This window comes from Salvia splendens, chromosome 3 (assembly GCF_004379255.2).
Source record: "Salvia splendens isolate huo1 chromosome 3, SspV2, whole genome shotgun sequence".
NCBI classification, from domain to species: Eukaryota; Viridiplantae; Streptophyta; class Magnoliopsida; order Lamiales; family Lamiaceae; genus Salvia; species Salvia splendens.
Genome location: NC_056034.1, coordinates 42430292 through 42447737, shown reverse-complemented (window position 1 = coordinate 42447737; position 17446 = coordinate 42430292). Strand labels below are relative to the sequence as shown.

The 17446-nt window shown below is 34.8% G+C and overlaps 3 protein-coding genes across 3 annotated transcripts; 2 read left to right on the top strand and 1 right to left on the bottom strand.

Moving 5' to 3' along the window:
* The first annotated feature begins 691 nt into the window (after window positions 1-691).
* Window positions 692-3660, top strand: LOC121796151 (palmitoyl-protein thioesterase 1-like). Its single transcript, XM_042194904.1, has 12 exons — window positions 692-936; window positions 1034-1118; window positions 1459-1510; window positions 1605-1625; window positions 1714-1767; window positions 1942-1992; window positions 2122-2184; window positions 2384-2449; window positions 2520-2558; window positions 2651-2773; window positions 2872-2964; window positions 3305-3660. The coding sequence occupies exons 1-12, from the start codon at window positions 852-854 to the stop codon at window positions 3452-3454; spliced, it is 882 nt and encodes a 293-aa protein (XP_042050838.1). The 5' UTR covers window positions 692-851; the 3' UTR covers window positions 3455-3660.
* Window positions 3661-4598: 938 nt separating this feature from the next.
* On the top strand, window positions 4599-5687 carry LOC121797056. Its single transcript, XM_042195791.1, has one exon. It carries the CDS (start codon window positions 4599-4601, stop codon window positions 5685-5687), a length of 1089 nt encoding a protein of 362 aa, XP_042051725.1.
* Window positions 5688-9953: 4266 nt separating this feature from the next.
* On the bottom strand, window positions 9954-11380 carry LOC121796152 (homeobox-leucine zipper protein HAT4-like). The gene is made up of 4 exons (XM_042194905.1): window positions 11100-11380; window positions 10672-10961; window positions 10497-10576; window positions 9954-10414 (listed from the first exon to the last, which is right to left on the bottom strand). Exons 1-4 carry the CDS (start codon window positions 11275-11277, stop codon window positions 10111-10113), a joined length of 852 nt encoding a protein of 283 aa, XP_042050839.1. The 5' UTR covers window positions 11278-11380; the 3' UTR covers window positions 9954-10110.
* Window positions 11381-17446: the final 6066 nt, after the last annotated feature.

Sequence of the window (17446 nt, the reverse complement as noted above, 5' to 3'; positions counted from 1 at the left end):
AAATTGCAATTTTGCAAAATATATTTTAAAAAAATCTCAAAACGACGTTTTCTTCTCCTGCCAAATATATTCATTTTGATAGGCATAAAATAAGAGGCAATATGGATCACCAAAATTAAGTATTTTAAGATAAATAAAATATATATAAAAAACTTTTAACTAAAAAGACAAAATAAATAAAGTTTAGATCTTATAAGGATTTATTTTAGTAAGTATGTAATAAGGTACTAATATGGATTAGTAAGAAAAAGAAAGAATGACATAAGATGTAATAGAATTAATTAGAAAAAGAAAGGAAAGAATATTATTGTTATTTTATAAAACTCAGATCCTATACAACCCCTCTCTCAATATAAAGAAAGAAAATTACTACTTATGTGATGTGATAGGATGTAATATACATTAATTTTAGTAAGCATGAGATAAGATGGAAATGGATTAATAAAAGAGGTGTCAAATATAGGACCGTATATATGAATTAAAAATGGAGGAAAAGGAAAAAAAACTTGGTATCTTGTTAAGTAGCAACTTAATTTTTAAATTTATTAAATTTGAAAACTCTTTTATATATGGAATATAATTTGTATACTGGAGTAGTAGAATACTACATGGGGAATTTTACAATTAAAGAATTTATAAAAGTAATTATTAGAGTATGGGAATCGCAGATACTGAACAGAATAAACAAGTAAGCACAATTAATATGTCATTAATTATGGACAACTCCGATTGGCTTGCGGCAACAAATCTCAACTACAAACTGGCTCAGGAATCCAATATCCCAACTGTATTTCCCGCAAAAGATCTTGGAAAAGGAGGGCTGCAAAATTTATCTTAATCCATTCAAGAAAATGAGGTCTTCTGGCTTGATCCTCTGTTTCTTTGCCTCCTCTCTCATCCATGTCTCTGTTTCTCTTCCTTTCATCCTACTCCATGGTAAAATAATTTGTTTGTCTCCCTTTATTCTTTTCATCATTAATGGTGTACTAATATTTATGGGTTTTTGTTTTTGTTGTTGTTGTTGGTGAGGTAGGTATTGCAGATCAGTGTGCCAACAAAGGAGTGAAGAACATAACAGACCAGCTAACCGAGCTGTCGAAGTCTAAAGGATTCTGCTTGTAAGGATTTCACATGTTGTTCCTTTATCCTTTTGCTTGGTTCATGTCTCATAATAGTAGGATTGAAAAGAAATTCTTGTAACAAAGATAAAAATACTCAATCATGTATGTTATGAGTCGTGAAAAGTAAGCATCGTTAAGGGGGCGTTTACTTTGAGTGATAGGATCGAGTATTTGAAGGATAAGATGATTAAACAAGCTTAGAATTAATCAATCCATCTAGAGTGGAATCGAGCGCTAAATTTAGATAGATGAACTCAACCATGTACACCTTAGATGTGTATAGCTTGGTTATCATATTGAAGTTTGTAAAATGACTTATATATCCTTTTTTCTGTAGAGAAATTGGAGATGGAACATGGGATTCTTGGTTTAAGACACTTAATGAACAGGTAAAGGAGAAGACAGTGCAATCTTGTGTTTTGTCCATGTTTCTTATTTGTGGTCTAATTTTGATTCAAAGTTGTTCTTCTATTTGACTTGCAGACAGAAATTGCATGTAATAAGGTTGGTAACAAAGCTCTTTTGCATTCTCAATTGCTAATATAGTAGTGAGTGGTGAGCTCAGTGATGATGACTCTGAACTAAACTTCAGGTCAAGCAAATGAAGGAACTGAAAGACGGTTACAACATCGTTGGTCTCTCCCAGGTGACTTCCTATGACGGTTATATACTAATATGTCTGATACATGTGATGATTAAGATACTTAAGATGGTCCATCAACTCCACTACACCCTAAAGTAGGATGATTTGTCATGATATAGTTGAAGTCCCTACGATTTAAACGACATAGACTGATAACTGTCTTGGTTGTGCATACAGGGTAACTTGATCGGGCGAGGTATTGTGCAGCTTTGTGATGGAGGACCACCAGTAAGAGCCGAACCAAAATCATGTTTTTAATATCTACATCATTTTGCACAAGTTTAAGGATATTCTTGTTATCTTTTATTACTTGCAGGCTGTATTTTTAGGATCTATAAGTCTGATTTTGTGTGACAGGTAAAGAATTTTATCTCCCTTGGAGGGCCTCATGCCGGTACTGCTTCAGTTCCTCTCTGCGGCGTAAGTCTTAAACTTCTTTTGCTAACTGTGATGATGCTAAGTCAGAGTGAATCTCCTTGACATAGATTTGTCAAATGTTCATGATCATCCCTAAAATCTCGAAACTGGTTGTGTACATGTCTTTCATTTAGGGATGTTCTTTGCCTATGGCCTTATATATCAGTTTGATATCTGTTCTCACACTGCTTTGTTTTCCCAGAACGGCACATTTTGCATCATCGCGGACAACATAATCAAATCGGGGATCTACACTGACTACGTCCAAGTATACTTTCCCACTTTGGTTTTCCTTCCTTTTCGTGCCAAATATAGTGTGATAGTATGTGAATTTGCAGGCACACTTGGCTCCTAGTGGCTATCTTAAGCTGCCAAATGTGAGTTTCTTTGCATTCATATTCAAGGAAAGCAGAGAAAACAATCTTAATTATGTATGCATTATTAACTGGTTATCTTCTTATTTTCTCAGAATATTCCTGCCTACTTAGACAAATGTAGTTTTCTCCCAAAGCTCAACAATGAGATCCCTGAAGCGAGAAATGCCACTTACAAACAACGTTTTACGAGCCTGCAAAACCTTGTCCTGATCATGGTATCTTAAACCTTTGCACATTTTAAATCTAGACGGTTTTGACTTGTCGCGCTATATCTGATAGACTGATACCCTTCGCTCTGCCCCTGTGCGAGCAGTTTGAGCAAGAGACTGTTTTAATACCGAAGGAGACCTCTTGGTTCGGATACTATCCAGATGGGACTTTCAATCCGGTTTTGTCGCCACAGAAGGTAACTTTTTGAGAAACTTTGTTTCTTATGGATTCTTTGTTTTGTGCTACATATGATTTCAAAGTAAATGTAATATTTTGATGATTCAAAAATCTTGTTTAGTAATTTATGTTTAAAAGGTTGATGGCTTATGTAGGAAAACCAATAATGTTGAAAACCACCAAGGTAAAGTTTGTAAGAATATTGCCAAACTTCTATGAATTCATTTGCAAAAATCCTGAATTCTCCATTCTTGAAATCTTCAATCTCAGCCCTTTATCTTGTTATATTTGTCTCAATCTTTTGAGTTCTACATCATGCACATTAAACTTGAACTTTTTTCTTGGATTTCACTGCACAGACTAAGCTTTATTTGGAGGATTGGATTGGTTTGAAAACGCTAGACGAGGCTGGAAGGGTTAAGTTCATCAAGGTGCCCGGAAATCACCTTGGAATCTCCACAGCCGACATGAAGAAGCACGTCGTCCCTTATTTACAGGATGCAGCCTAGGACATTCGAGCAAAAGATTTGATCAATCACAGTTTATTGATGTTGAAAGAAATCATTAAATATAAGAAGTTGCACACTGCATACTTCTCAATTCTTAGCATGCCTGAGTTTTCTGCTGGCTTGTTTTGTGTGTGAACTTGTATTCTTTGAATGCATGTTGTTAAGATTAAAAGGAATAAAAATTCAGCGTTGCAGTTGTACTGATATGAGTTTTTGTTTACATATAGATTCAAAATTGTTATCCTAATAGGTTTCTTATTTAAGGACTGTTTTTAAAAACCGTTGAGAATTTGTTACAAAATACTACTCCATTAACCATTTTAATTACAAACTATTATCCAATACTATTATGGTCAAGTAGACAAAAATTTCTTGATGGGATCACTTAAATTTGGTCCTTGTCAAATTTGCATACACACACATTTTGAGGGCATCTTTGTGTCAAACTCAAAAATTGAGGAATGTGGCTTTTGAGGGCATCTTAAATTTGTATGAAACTCAAAAATAGAGGAATGTGGTGAAGAAGAAGAAGAAGAAAAGGATAACTCAAGTGGGACAAAAGTGACTATAGACTATTCAGCATTTTTAATCCCAAAATCAAAAGCTAGCGTACGCAGTCCAAAAGAAGAATCCACGCAACCTACCCTATTCATTTCTCCCATTTCCACTAATGCCCTTTCTTCATTTTTTTGTCTTAATCTAAAAACAACTTTTTATACACAAAATGCTTTTAGTGGATCTGCTTCACACTTGGTCTGAGAAATGGTAAGAATGGTCCACAACACCACCCTAAGATCACACAAAACTCAAATTGTATCATCAAATAAAGATGAACATTGAACACTGAGTCAATAGAGAGTGCAATTAATGGTTTTGAATTGAAACCAACCCATTAATTAAAAGGAATTATAAGATTCTCAGCCTCCCAGAAACAAGGAGGGTGTGGGGGCAAAAGTGTGAAATCATCAAAATGGCAAAAAAAAAAAAGGTAAAGCATAGCTTGAAACAATCTCTCACCCCAAAAACTTTTCCTCGTCACTCCTTCCACTTTCCCACACTTTTCCTTAGTGCCTAAGACTTCCTGTCTATCACCTTCTCCTTTATCTTCAATCTGCAAAACCTAGACTTGTTCACCAAATCATCCATGGCAGATGCAGCTCCCAAAACCCAAACCAAAACACCCTCTGATCATGAAAAACAAAGTAAGTTTTTTCTATACAAGGCTGCCCTTGTCACACTTCTCCTAGTTTTGGTCCCACTTTTCCCTTCCCTGGCTCCTGATTTCTTCAACCAAACCTTCCACTCAACAAGCTGGGAGCTTCTGCAGCTCATTTTTGTGGGCATCGCCGTTTCGTACGGACTGTTCAGCAAGAAAAACGATATTGAGCCTCACAAAGACAACCACAAGATTGATAATGCACAGCTATATTTGTCCAAGCTGCTGCAGGTTTCATCTGTTTTCGACGATGAATCCGAATCCGAATCCGTGATCGAGGAGAACAAGTTTCACGCATTGAACTCTCAGTATCATAGAGGCGAGCCGGTAGTTGTAGTTGAGGAGCAAAACGACGCCGTTTCACAGATCAGCCGGAAGCCTCTCCTTCTTCCCGTTAGAAGCTTGAACCACCCCCTTCCCAGCCCTAATTCCAGAGCTGGAGAGGCGGAGGAGGAGAAGGAGGTGCTCCGATCGCCTATTCCATGGCGATCGAGGTCGGGAAGGAACGGTGATGGCGAAATCACCTCTCCTTCATTGAATTTGAAGAGGAGTGATCAGTCTAGATCATTTAGGGGAAACCCTAATTCATCGTCGCCGTCGCTATCATCGTCGTCATCACCTCTCTTACATGAATCTGAATCAAAGAGGGGCGAAGATGCGGTGAGGAAGAGGAGCTTCGTCCCTCCCCCGCCGGCTCCACCGCCTCCGCCTTCGCCGGCGTTCCTGAGGAAATCGGTGCTGATGAAATCGAATTCGAGCATCGGCAACACCAAAAAGGCGTTGGAGCGGAGCGCGAGGAGCGTTCCGAGTGAGGAATTGAGTGAAACCGAGATGATGAGATCTGATGAAGGAATCTCGACGAGCGATGGGGGAGAGGAGAGTGGGTGTGGGCCCGACGTGGACAAGAAGGCCGACGAGTTCATAGCGAAATTCCGGGAGCAGATACGGCGGCAGAGGATTGAGACGATCAGAAGATCGGCGGCGCAGCGTGCGGGGAAGAATACTACTGCTACGTAAAAATGGTGGCTTCATACTTAATTTGTGTTGCTATTTAATTAAGCATACGACTCTAGTGTTTGATTAACCAAATATTTTTATATATACTTAAGCAATTTATCATCTTCAATACAAATCTCTTGGAAATGCGTGGCTACGAGGATGAGCAACAAACATCCGGATTTCGTATGGGATTTTTAGTGACGTAAATTAAATACAAACTCTAAATAGAGTATAAACTTTAAATTATGATATATACCGTTAGAAAATGTTAATAAAATAATAATAACAAAAAATGCAAACTCTAAATATTGTACAAACTTTAAACTATGATCTGGACCGTTAGAAAATGTCAACAGATGACAAAATAATAGCAACAAAAAACGGTTGATGTTGTGTTGACATTGTGTTAAAACTGTGTTGACATTTTTTGTTGCTATTATTTTATCATCTGTTGACATTTTCTAAGGGTCCATATCATAGTTTCAAGTTTGTACAATATTTATAGTTTGCATTTATCACTACGTACGCATCTAAAAGTTTTACGAGTGATTTAGGATCGAACCAAAAAAATTGAAAACCAAGAATAAAAGTAAAACTCCATGCATAGTACATGTAAAAAATATTTAAATAAAATATTGTTCGAGTAAGAATTCAAATAAAATTTTATGGAGTATGTATTAAATATTTAAATATAGTTCTAGTTATAAATTCCAATCCAAACTTAACTGAAAATCTTAATTTGGAAGAAAAAGAGATAATAATCCGATTCGAAAGTCAAAAAATTGAACCAAAATATGTGAAGTCTGCTTTTAAACTCGCTATTATTTTCTAGAAAAAAAAACCTTGTCCTTAATTTTAAACAATTTGTGCAAACATACAATGCAGTTTCAGGTAGTTTAACGATAAGACCTCAATTCTGTCACACTAACTTAACGTTAATGCAAATGAGGAAGTTAAATTAGATGGTATGACAAAAGCATCAAAGCAGGCAGTAAAGCACCTGTAGGATTTTTATGAAACAACTCAAACTCCTACTACAATGGTGTTCGATTTCTTAGACAAGAGTATAGAGTGGCAAAATCAAATTAGTCGAGGCTAAAGAGATAAAGTTTATTGACCCAATGGTATTGAGTGGAGACATTACTCAGCTGTTTCGATGGTAACGGGCGTGTCATTGTTTTGTATATCATACTGATAGACATGTTGAGTGTGATCAACTGTGGACCAGGATGATGCTCTCTTCTCCATTTCCATGACTTTCACTTCCATTTTTCATCATTTGTGTTGTGCAATTCCTTAAGAAAAGTGTGTGGGCTTGCTTTGTCATCGCGGGCCCACCTTTAACTTGTATGGGTGGCAACTAGGGGTGGGAAATTATACCGAAATACCGTAATACCGGACTTACCGTACCGGAAAAATACCGAAAATACCGATTTTTCGGTATACCGCAGTTTCCGGTACGGTATGATACCGTACCGCAGTGTTTCGGTACGGTAACGGTATCAATTTTTCTATGCCGCGGTATACCGCGGTATACCGAATCCACGGTATACCGAAACTTCGGTATATACCGTGGTATACCGATATACCAATAGATTATTATTATATATATATATTAATATTAAATATGTTGTAATATATATATTACATTTATATATATATTATATTAAAAAAAATTTAATACATCAATTAACACAATAAAATTAAACATTCAAATGATGATTTATTCAAACAAATTCGAAATTAACCGGAATTATTTTTTTATCAACTCATCCTATTAAATATAATAAACACAATAGCACATAACACCGAAAGAAGATTGGAAATACGATATCGGGAATATGTTTCAACAGAGCACATTTGAAAGAATTTGTATTAACTCACACCATTTAGTACATGATTCTTTGTGTAATGTCATATTCCAAATATACAAAGTAATTAAAAATTTTGTTTTATTCTTCGTCCCACTTCATAAAATGTCAATTAAAAATATGTGTAGCTGAAAATGAATCAAATCGTTTAATTAGTGTTTAATTCATTGTATGTTATCTTATTTTATATACTACTTAAATTGAAGGATGAATAAATAGGATACTAATCAGTCATTCTTAATTCTTAAAGAGAAATAAATGTTCAATTTAAATTACTAACTAGTGTCACGCCTGTGCGATGCACGGGTCATTTTAATTTCTTCATATTTATTTCATTTTGCGAAATAAAAGTTGTGAAATGATAAACAAAAGAATATTCAAAATGAGCCAAATTTTGATATATGTTGAATTTTAGTATTTTCACATTAAAAAAAATATTATTTGCTAGTAAATGAACAAATCAAGAAATCAATTATTTTTCGGTATACCGTTACCATACCGTTAGTACGGTATACCGTACCGTGTTTCGATATACCGTTTTTTAACAGTATACCGAAACACGCTACGGTATACCGTAATAACGGTATGGTAACGGTATCAAAAAATATCATACCGAATTTCCGGTATACCTGAATTTCGGTATGGTATCGGTATTGAATTTTGTCATACCGTACTTTCCGGTACGGTATGCGGTATGGCACGGTCGGTACGGTATACCGTACCGACCCACCCCTAGTGGCAACAACTTTTTTATCTCCCATCTTATGACTAGCATTTCTATTTTGGGATAAACATACCAAATAACATTATCAATTTTTTTTAAATTAATGCATGCATGTTAAAGTAACACAGTTACAAATGTCCAGAGCCTTTGTCCTAGCGGCAAGGAGCTTAGACATTATTGCATGAGGTGTCGAGTTCGAATCCTCTTAACATCAGTTGTAAGTGTCGAGTTCGAGTCCTCTTGACATCGGTTGTAATTTCCTCCCTTATATAAGAGTTAATTTAAAAAAAAGACTCCATATTTGTTAAAAAACAAAAAGTAACACAGTTACAAATGTGCTTATTTCTTAACGTACGGTACAACTTCGTTATTTAATCCAAGCATGTTATATTTGTGATTATTAGTTTCTGAAAAGGGTATATGCATTTAGCATAGCATATATTGGATTTATATACTTGTGTTGTGTCCAATCATATCATAGTTACACAGTTCATTTTAGGGTTTAGGGCATAGTTTGCATAAGGGCACGATTAATTCATTTTAGGGTCAGTGAAACATGGTAATGCATACAACATGCATAAGGTTGGTTCTTAATAAGCGCGAGACCGTGTCCAATTTTGCCCATTGTTCGTGTCGCATTCACGTAATTGAAGTTTTTCCGTTTTAAACTATTTTGAATTTTTTTTATTTGTATAGATGGGTTAATGATACGTAAAAACTATCATTAGGAGATATTCACGATTCAGTAGAAAGTAGTCATGGATGTCATGATATATTTTTCTACACGATGAGCAAAACAAGCAACCGTTTAAGAATAAAGGTTTTATTAAAGTATACTGCGTTGTTTGGCATTGAGAATGAATAAAACTTTATTCTGAAAAACAAGAAACATCGTAATAGAGGAGATGATATGGCGATATCGACAGGTTCTATCAGATGCTCCCGTCACGTTTGCATTTATTGAGAGAGTTTAATCTCATATGGCATAACTTAGACGGCTCGTAATGGCAAATTCATGTATTTTTTTTTTCTTGCTCTTGAACGCAGTATGCATGTCATCGTGCATTATTTGCAACTTGTAATTGTATTGGCACCCATGTGAAAGAAAGAAACAAAGAAATAATTTTTCTAGTTAACTTTCAAGAGAATTGATGACAGACATAATTTTAGGTTTGTTACATTACATTAAGTATGAATAACTTGCAAAATCGAAGTTGTCAACTTTGAAATGATATAAGTCATATGAGGACAATTGATTAGACAATGAAATAATAACAAAAGCAATCGATTATCATCATTTAAGGCATGTTCTATCACCAACAGTTTGACCAGCAGTCTCTATTATGTAACAAGAGTAATTCCATCATCATTTCACACCATTTCTTTATACAGAATGCCATAAATTACTTTCACATCTAATATTAATAAAAATCAGTGGAGTAATTTTGTCTTGAGATTTGGTTTCCCTGATTTTGCAGGTGGAGTTCTCAGCAATTGATGAACAACTTCTCAAAACTCTTCTTTTTTTTCTTCTCTGCATCTTCATGTCACAAAAATACAAAAGTTGATATAAAAGAATATACATGTATTTTGCAGGAGAACTGAAGATCCACTTGGCTCAGGCAGAACTAGAACAACTAATCATACTGTTCCCATTGTATTGTAGTTGGTTCAAAACTGAAAACTTTCTTAATTCTCAACTCTATTCCACTAAAATTTAGTCATCTGAAGCCAATTTACATCCATAGATTAATAATCTCAAGAAAAAAAGAAGAACAAGCAAAATCAGTACTAAAAAGATGAATCTACTAAACTCCAAAAAAATATATGAATAAACGTGATCAAATCACGATCTAGATTGCATAGCATCGAAAGGCCTGCAGCGAGGGGCAGCCGGCCACGGATTGAACGGGATCGGCCGCGGCTGAGCGGCGGCGATGGGATCGGCGGCGGAGGGCAGCGCCACTCTCTCGCAAGAAGGGCACATTGTGAGAGTTGTTGGTGGCGTCATTTGCATGTAGAGCTGCGGAGATAGCTTCAGCGCTCGCAGCTCTTGCACCTCCTTCTGCAGCCTCCTGTTTTCCTCTGTCAAATTCTCGCAGCATCTCTTTAGAAATTCGCAATCCACCTCTGTTTGCTTCAATTTCGTCCTGCATATTCAACTATCAGATCTCAATGCCTTTGAATTTAATGTTGCAGTTGAGAAAAAGGACCAAATTGATAGGAACTGACCTTGCTCTTCTGTTTTGAAACCAGACTTCGACCTGCCTCGGCCTGAGCCCTAATCTCTTCGCCAGAGTCATTTTTTGCTTCTGCGGATGCAAGCAATCGTCGATATGTCAGCTTAATTCATCAATTAGGTCAAAAAGGGGGGGAAAATTGATGGATGGTGGATATTTGAACTTACTGGATTGAGTGTGCTGTGCTCTTTGAAGCTTTCCTCGAGAACGGCGGACTGATCCTTGGAGAGGCGGAGCTTCTTCCTGGCGTTCTCGGCGTCCTCTTCGTCGCTGATTCCGCGGGAGAAACCGTCGTGATCTTCGCGCTCGCTGCGCTTGCCGCTGAGGCTGGAGATGGTGCTGTTTGGGGAGGAGACTCCGCCTTCCTCCTCCGCCGCCGCCGCCTCCTCCGCCGTCTCCGGCAGGCAGTTCACGTCGATTCCCTTTAAAAACGATCTCGTCTCCTCACCTCTCCGATCTGCATGTATCAGTAATCGGATCTGAGTTTTTGAAAATATGAAGGAAAAAAATTGCAGTGCTCTCTTTTTTGACTCTTTTCCTATTTTACCCTTTTCAGGATAAAGCTGAAAAAGCAAAAGCTGGAGATGAAACAAACCTGAAGAGGTGAAGGCTTGAGTCCAGGAATTGGTGTTGATGGTGAAAGGAGAGGGAGAAGATGAAGATGGCATGAGATTGAGGTGGAGTGGAGTTGCAGTTGAAACAACTGCCCTCTTTTGTGCAGGGTAACTGAGACTCAAACTCAATCCCAACTCATGATCTTTCTGAACCATCATTTTCTGAATCGCAGCTGAGGAATCTTGATCGGGTGAATTGGGAAGGGAAAAAGCAAGTGCTTTGTTTACAAAGAATGGCTTTGGTGAGATGCAACGGGGAAAGTGGTGTTATATATAGAAAGAAAGAGGTGTGGATTCTACAATTATTTATGTTTGAGCTTGCGCGTGCGTGCGTGTGCGTGCGTGTCTGTGTGTGTGTGTGTGTGTGAGAGAGAGAGATAAAGCAGAGATAGAGAGTTATGATTGGTGGAGACCGACCACATTGACCGGGGACTGAAGTGGGACGCCCTCGTTATCTCATCAATCATGGGTTTTTTCTTTACCCAAATTGCCGAAAATAATCATAAATTTTGTTTAAACTATAGAACTGTAGTACAATAAAATTTTGAAATTTAGATTTGTACTTAATTATTTAATACTGAAATTTTATGGTAAAAGTTGGTAATATTATAGGTGAATGTCACCGGCAATTAATTAAACAATGTTATCTATTCATAAAGAAAATAGTATTGTTTGGAAAATTGGAAATTTGAAATGAAATCGACTATGAACCTAAGAGATATTTTAATTTTGATAGAAAAATCGATTCTTTTTCTGGCAGTAATTATTTATGTTTGTACGAGAAACTATATGGGCAAAAATTCAGAGTACTTGCTTAGAGGATTGTGTTTCAAGAAATAATTTTCTAAAATCAAAACAATCTCTTCAAGATACACTGAAAGAGAGATTAATAGAAACATACTCTCTCTGTCTCATGTTACTTGCACTATTCTATTTCGGCCCGTCACAAACTATTTACACTATTTTTAATTTAAGTTAGAATTAATGTATTTAATTAATATGTTAATTTAAGTTAAGAGCTCCTTTATTAAGTGATGTCTCATTACACTTAAAATTCTAATTTAATTACACTAAAAAATCAATCCCAAATTTAAGGTCTAAAATGAAAAGTGCGAGTAACATGGGATGGAGGGAGTACACGTCATATCTTTATATTAAAGATTGATTATGACCCCCAAACTAACAATAATTTCTGTTTATCACAGCATATGTTTTGTTTGCATATATAATTGTGATCGTATATTTCCATTTTATAGTGCAACATATGTCCTACATGAAATGAAATTGTTAGTAGGTGTCGATGGCATCTACGGGAAAACACAAATTAATGCATAATGGCATTTTGGTCGACTTTACTTATCAAAATTAGAGTATTCATCTACTCGATTTATAACTAATTAATGGAGTTGGAATCATTCAAATTATGAAATTTCTTTTTGGGTTTGGGAAGTACTCCATATGATAAAATGGTCATTTTCTATGTTTGGTTTTATTCTCATCCATTATTGAAAGATTGTTTTTTTGTTGGATGTATTTAGTTAAGGGGAAATTTGAAATGGCAATAGTATATTTTTGGATGGGTTGGTATTATAATACTAAAAATTTTAGACACATTTTCAACTACAAATGCTACTCAATCGGTAAAGTATTCCCAATGTTGATGTCTTAATAATGGAGGTATTTTTCTTTTGCTTTTAAGACAACTTGTTAGAGTTGATTTGTGATAGTTGTCAATAAGATGGTGTTAAGTGTTATGGAAGATTTTAAATCTACATATTTCTACTACAAAATCTACTATTCTACTACAGAATATCTTCACTTTTTAAAAATCAGATTTACTTTTGCATGCCAACTTCCAGATTTATCATATCATATTTGATTTGAATCCATTACTAATGTGATGTGAAGATGCATGTTGGCATTCACAAAATCCACCTGCAATTATTTGAATGGAACTAGCATGGCCATTGTGTTATTTTGTTACTAATTGGAAGTGTATTAAAGAGTTTTATTTGGCCATGAGATGTTAACCGCCAGAGATCTTTCCCGTTGTTGTGACACAATTTGTACATGTCATGTTATTATCGTGTCAACTCAGACATAATAAAACCATGATTTACAGAAATGGTATGATTGCATTTGTATTGGTACGAGACATGTCGACATACCACTTTAAATTCAAGTCCTAATTAGGAAATAAATTTTTTTATATAATGATAATAAATATATATATATATATATAAACATATTATAATATACAGACACAAATTGCACATCAAATTATCGTGTGATATGAAAACGAAACGAACCTAATATGCGACACGAGATTATCTTGTCCTTAATCATATACACAAGTAGGTTCCTCGTTAGCTAAAACAAGTCATATTTGATCTCTTAAGCTTTCTTCCAACATGATATCTTCATGTAGGTTTATTCTGAAATCTGACAAACAAAAAGCTTCCCAAGATATGAGTTACATTAGCATGAATCATCATATTTCAGGTGAGTTTTCGGATCCAAATCAAAATATTTATAAATTTTTCAACAATTTATCCCTTCGTTATGATGCTACAATCTAATAGTATGAAATTAAGGTATTATATGTAAATGAAATTGAAGAACCACAAACAAAGAAAACATTATAATTGCAAGACTTAAATTAAATGATTAATCAATTATTTTTTTAACTGTTTCTGTTTTCTTACTTAGAAGTAAAGATCTTTGTGGTTTAAATTTTTATTTTTTTATGGGACTTTGATTGGCTATATATATATATGGTGGGGGCGTGTTAACAATATCAAAGGATTATGATTTGCCAACTCGGCCCTACTAATTTCGTGATTATAGGGGCATTATTCCTTGTTCCGATCCATTATTGTCACTACTGTTGTAATTTTAATGTAGATGTCGATTTTTTATTTTCATTTTCATTAATACGTACATATGCATTAAATAGTTTGAATATAGAGTTACTACGTGCATGAATAAGTTAGTAAATCTTCATTCCACAAGTGTGGGGTTTTTGTGGAACGAGGGAGTACTAACTTAAATCTTTTAGTATTTTATTTGTTATTTTATCCGTCTCATAAGAATATGTATTTTTTTTTAATTCGTTTCACAAAAACATACACTTTTTAATTTTAAAATTTGTTCTCTTTTTATTGAGGTAGAACTCATTCTCTCTAACTATACTTTAATTAATTTTTTTCATTTTATCACTTTTACATTATCAATTATGCATTGAAATGCATGCTGAATTAAATGTATATATTTTTATGGAACAGATTTATTATTTTATTTTTAAATTTTGCATACTTGTCTAAACAAAAAATGTAAATTCCGGAAAGTTAGGATGATTGGTGATGAAGAAAATGATTGTGGAATGGATGCCCCAATAATATGTCCCCATAATAATAATAATAATAATAATAATAATAATAATAATAACACAAGTGGTCCGACAAGATGTTGGGTGATGATTGAGTGTGGGCGCGTGCTAGCTGTCCCACGTGTTCCCCAATTATGCATCCACATTCCGTATCCGACAACTACCCGCTTGGATGCTGTACGAGGCTCCCCCCACGTGATCTGCGTGTGAACCTGGCCCCACTCCCACCTCATCCTCTCTCTATTCATCAATATCTTCATTTTTGGAGTTCTAATCTTCCTTTCAATTTTTCAATTAAACCCACTCTATTTACACTGCATGCTTTTGCTATAATTTTGTTTTAATGTGTTAATTGATAGAGACTAAAATAGAAGGGAAAAAAATTATTAAAATATTTAAGAAGTTTTTGTATAAAATTTTCGGACCATTTTTTACTACTACTAATATCTATGAAAATTTCAATCATTATTATTATTATTATTATTATTATTATTATTATTATTATTATTATTATTATTATTATTATTATTATTATTATTATTATTATTATTATTATTATTATAACGTATCCACCCCGAATTCCTTTGATTTGATTGCTCATCAAAATCCACATCTTAATAAGTGCATCCCTACCATCTTCACATGCCCTTCTCTTTCGTCCTTATTCTATAATTAATTCCTCCTTCAAATAAAATGAAGTGATGGATATGTAAGATGAGTTTTCTTTTTCATCATGTTCAACTCTATTTAATCCCACCACCATCTTTCTATCTATTCACATTTATTAGGGTTGTTATTTGATAATTCATTATTATAGTTACCTAATTATATAGAATGGATACTATATATGTGTCATGATTGTTGAAATTTAATATTTGTGGGTGAATGTTTTTTACCAAATCAAGTTAGTTATAAGTATATGTCCTAAGACCTCTCCGTTTTTTCTCAAAAACTATCTGCCAACATTTAAATGGTTACATTAGTAATGAAATCGATATATGCATGTTAGTATTGAATAGTACTACTAGCTAGAATAATTTTTAATTAAGTAAGTAACTAGTTTACGTAGCTAGGTCGTCACATTATGGTGTAGAGCATTATAATATGGTCCTATATATTAAATTAAGATTTATTCAAATTAACAAAAGAATATATGTATCGATGTTGCCTAAGCTGGAAAGATCAATATCATCAGATTCTTTCTAACATCCCAAAATATTATTTGGTATAATAGCGATGAGACCTCTAGCTAGCCGCAACATTATTGACAATAATAAAATACTCATCAATTCTTTCATAATTTATTTTTCTTGTTTGAAAGTTATTCATCCACTCATTACTTTCTATCTGTTGATTGAATGATAAAGCTTAAATAATTGACAACTAAGAAGATAAAGAATTTCTTCAAAAAAAAAGAAGATAAAGAAGTTAATTGCAGAGAACAAAAGTATCAATCGTTGTCAACAATAATTCACTATGTACATATATGACTTTTCTTTTCTTTTATTTTCATTCTTTTCAATTCATTCCGACACTTTATTATTGGTTATCAGAACAACATCACTATGGCCATGGAAAGTTGATACATGAAGTGGGGTCATAGTCATACTCATTTTTATTTTGTTATGTATATAAAGATGGTAAATTCAGTTCTAGAATAAATTTATATGATGGTTCACCACTTATATATACCCATGATTGGGACAACAATATAACAAAGGGCTTATTTATTTTCGATTAATAGTCATATCAAAATAATAACAACAATTATATGAGAACCACAACATGTGATAACCCAATTAAACGCAGCATTTCAACCCTCTTTAATAGGTAAGAGACAAGGATATCGTCTTTGAAGTACTATTATATCATAAAATGGCTTACTAAATATAACTTGAGATAAAGAAAGATGGCATTGAATTGTAACTAATATTCAATGAATAAATCATTCTTTTTTGTTCGAGGGTATCTATCAACTTTTCATTCTTGGATGATAGAGTATATATTTGCAATTGCAAGTCCTCTTTAATAAAGAATAATAATAAAATTTAATAGTACTATTAAGAAATTGGTGGGAAACCCACATGTTAGTAAAATAACTCAAATAATAAAATAAGAGAAGAAGAGATACTATATATTAGTGGGTGAATATATATAAATATATCAGAATATATGTAGTATGGAAATACTAATAGAATTTGACAACCACTACAAGCTTTCATATATTTTACTTTAAACAATGCTTCATGTCAATAATCATTGCAACCCTATTATTTTATTACATGTTGCTTAGGGCATCCACAGTGGGGCGCCCTAAAGCCCACCCTATGCACCGCTACGTCAACATTTTATCTTCCTGCCCTTCCACCTGCAGGAGCGCCCTATAGGTTTTACTATTGTTTTGTTAATTAATTTAAATGTTTTTACATATATAAATGTAAATTAATTAAAAAGCAGAACGATTAAATAGAACGATTGACAATGGTTATAAATAAAAAAAATTATTGACTATTCTACAAAAGCCCCAACTTCCGGCGCAATTCATCGATCAACCCCTGGAGGTATTAGGCTCTGGTCAGATCCGTACACTTCATAAGGGCGTTGTGCGTGTCCAACAACGTCCGCGCCATCGAGGCCGTTGCCAAATCCGAGTAGGCAATTGTCGCCGGGGTCGGGGTAGGGGTCGAGGTCGGGGTCGGGGTCGGGATCGGCGATGGGGGGGGCGGCAGAGGAGGATGTCGCATTCGCCTTCCCCTTGTTCTTCGCAGCCTTGACTCCTATGGTACGCCGCCGGGAGGACATCGGTGTGCCGGAACTCTCTTCCTCCGTGCACGTCCGGTTGAGGTCCACCGGACGAGTTCCGCTTTCGCTAGTCGTGTAACCACCAGTGTCGGTGGTCTTGAAAAGTTGATAATGAAATCTGAGGATGGGGCATTCGGC